The sequence below is a fragment of the Salvelinus namaycush genome, unplaced genomic scaffold, assembly GCF_016432855.1.
Source record: "Salvelinus namaycush isolate Seneca unplaced genomic scaffold, SaNama_1.0 Scaffold3365, whole genome shotgun sequence".
NCBI lineage: Eukaryota > Metazoa > Chordata > Actinopteri > Salmoniformes > Salmonidae > Salvelinus > Salvelinus namaycush.
In genome coordinates, this window is record NW_024060303.1 from 1 (window position 1) to 2,500 (window position 2,500).

Sequence of the window (2,500 nt, forward strand, 5' to 3'; positions counted from 1 at the left end):
AGTGAAGTAGATAATAAACAAAAGTGAAAAAATATATAAAAATCTCTCTCTCTCTCAGATGTGTCCAAGTGTCCTCCCACAATCCCCAGCTCCCAGGAGGAGGAGCCCCTCAACCTGTCCAATCAGGAGAGGACTGAGAGAGAAGTCCCACCTAGAGAGGCCAACGGCAAGATCCCAGGTAACACACACACACACACACACACACACACACACACACACACACACACACACACACACACACACACACACACACACACACACACACACACACACACACACACACACACACAGACCCTCTCTCTCTGTCTGTGTAGACTGCAGGTTGCTGTGGGACTATGTGTACCAGCTGTTGTCAGATCAGCGCTACCAGCTCTTCATCCGCTGGGAGGACCAGGAGAGCCTGGTGTTCAGGGTGGTCGACCCCAACGGACTAGCTCGACTCTGGGGGAACCACAAGGTACGCTGAGGGTCTGTCTGGAGCTCACAGTATGGGATGGATGGATGGTGGAACAGAGTTTTAGTAAAGGGTCGCTACTAGAATAATAATTCCTACTAGAATTTACATGTAATTGACCCCAACCTCTGGCTGAGTAGGGAGATGACCTCTGGCTGAGTAGGGAGATGACCTCTGGCTGAGTAGGGAGATGACCTCTGGCTGAGTAGAGGGATGACCTCTGGCTGAGTAGGGAGATGACCTCTGGCTGAGTAGGGAGATGACCTCTGGCTGAGTAGGGAGATGACCTCTGGCTGAGTAGAGGGATGACCTCTGGCTGAGTATGGAGATGACCTCTGGCTGAGTAGGGAGATGACCTCTGGCTGAGTAGGGAGATGACCTCTGGCTGAGTAGGGAGATGACCTCTGGCTGAGTAGGGAGATGACCTCTGGCTGAGTAGGGAGATGACCTCTGGCTGAGTAGGGAGATGACCTCTGGCTGAGTAGGGAGATGACCTCTGGCTGAGTAGAGGGATGACCTCTGGCTGAGTAGGGGGATGACCTCTGGCTGAGTAGGGGGATGACCTCTGGCTGAGTAGGGAGATGACCTCTGGCTGAGTAGGGAGATGACCTCTGGCTGAGTAGGGAGATGACCTCTGGCTGAGTAGGGAGATGACCTCTGGCTGAGTAGGGAGATGACCTCTGGCTGAGTAGGGAGATGACCTCTGGCTGAGTAGGGAGATGACCTCTGGCTGAGTAGAGGGATGACCTCTGGCTGAGTAGGGGGATGACCTCTGGCTGAGTAGGGGGATGACCTCTGGCTGAGTAGGGAGATGACCTCTGGCTGAGTAGGGAGATGACCTCTGGCTGAGTAGGGAGATGACCTCTGGCTGAGTAGGGAGATGACCTCTGGCTGAGTAGGGAGATGACCTCTGGCTGAGTAGAGAGATGACCTCTGGCTGAGTAGGGAGATGACCTCTGGCTGAGTAGGGAGATGACCTCTGGCTGAGTAGGGAGATGACCTCTGGCTGAGTAGGGAGATGACCTCTGGCTGAGTAGGGAGATGACCTCTGGCTGAGTAGGGAGATGACCTCTGGCTGAGTAGGGAGATGACCTCTGGCTGAGTAGGGAGATGACCTCTGGCTGAGTAGGGAGATGACCTCTGGCTGAGTAGGGAGATGACCTCTGGCTGAGTAGGGAGATGACCTCTGGCTGAGTAGGGAGATGACCTCTGGCTGAGTAGGGAGATGACCTCTGGCTGAGTAGGGAGATGACCTCTGGCTGAGTAGGGAGGAGACCTCTGGCTGAGTAGGGAGGAGACCTCTGGCTGAGTAGGGAGGATGACCTCTGGCTGAGTAGGGAGGAGACCTCTGGCTGAGTAGGAGAGATGACCTCTGGCTGAGTAGGGAGATGACCTCTGGCTGAGTAGGGAGGATGACCTCTGGCTGAGTAGGGAGGAGACCTCTGGCTGAGTAGGGAGGAGACCTCTGGCTGAGTAGGGAGGAGACCTCTGGCTGAGTAGGGAGGAGACCTCTGGCTGAGTAGGGAGATGACCTCTGGCTGAGTAGGGAGATGACCTCTGGCTGAGTAGGGAGATGACCTCTGGCTGAGTAGGGAGATGACCTCTGGCTGAGTAGGGAGATGACCTCTGGCTGAGTAGGGAGATGACCTCTGGCTGAGTAGGGAGATGACCTCTGGCTGAGTAGGGGGATGACCTCTGGCTGAGTAGGGAGATGACCTCTGGCTGAGTAGAGGGATGACCTCTGGCTGAGTAGGGAGATGACCTCTGGCTGAGTAGGGAGATGACCTCTGGCTGAGTAGAGGGATGACCTCTGGTTGTAGAGATGTTGTATGGCCTGAATGACATTCAAACTCTGTTAGTTGTGAATGATGGTGATGATGGTGATGACAGTAGTGATGATGATGATGGTGGTGATGATGATGGTGGTGATGATGATGAAGACAGTAGTGATGATGAAGACAGTAATGATGATGATGACAGTAGTGGTGATGATGACAGTAGTGATGATGATGACAGTAGTGGTGATGATGAAGACAGTAGTGGTGA

At 54.0% G+C, this 2,500-nt stretch overlaps 1 protein-coding gene across 1 annotated transcript in view; it reads left to right on the forward strand.

Annotated features, from left to right (window-relative positions):
* Positions 1-58: 58 nt before the first annotated feature.
* LOC120040213 (transcription factor ETV6-like) overlaps positions 59-2,500 on the forward strand; it is a gene marked incomplete at its 5' end in the record, with an annotated part of 6,745 nt that continues 4,303 nt past the window's right edge. The window contains 2 exons of the mRNA XM_038985454.1: positions 59-178; positions 315-457. Coding sequence (XP_038841382.1) covers positions 59-178; positions 315-457 — 263 coding nt within the window. The remainder of the gene's footprint in view (positions 179-314; positions 458-2,500) is intronic.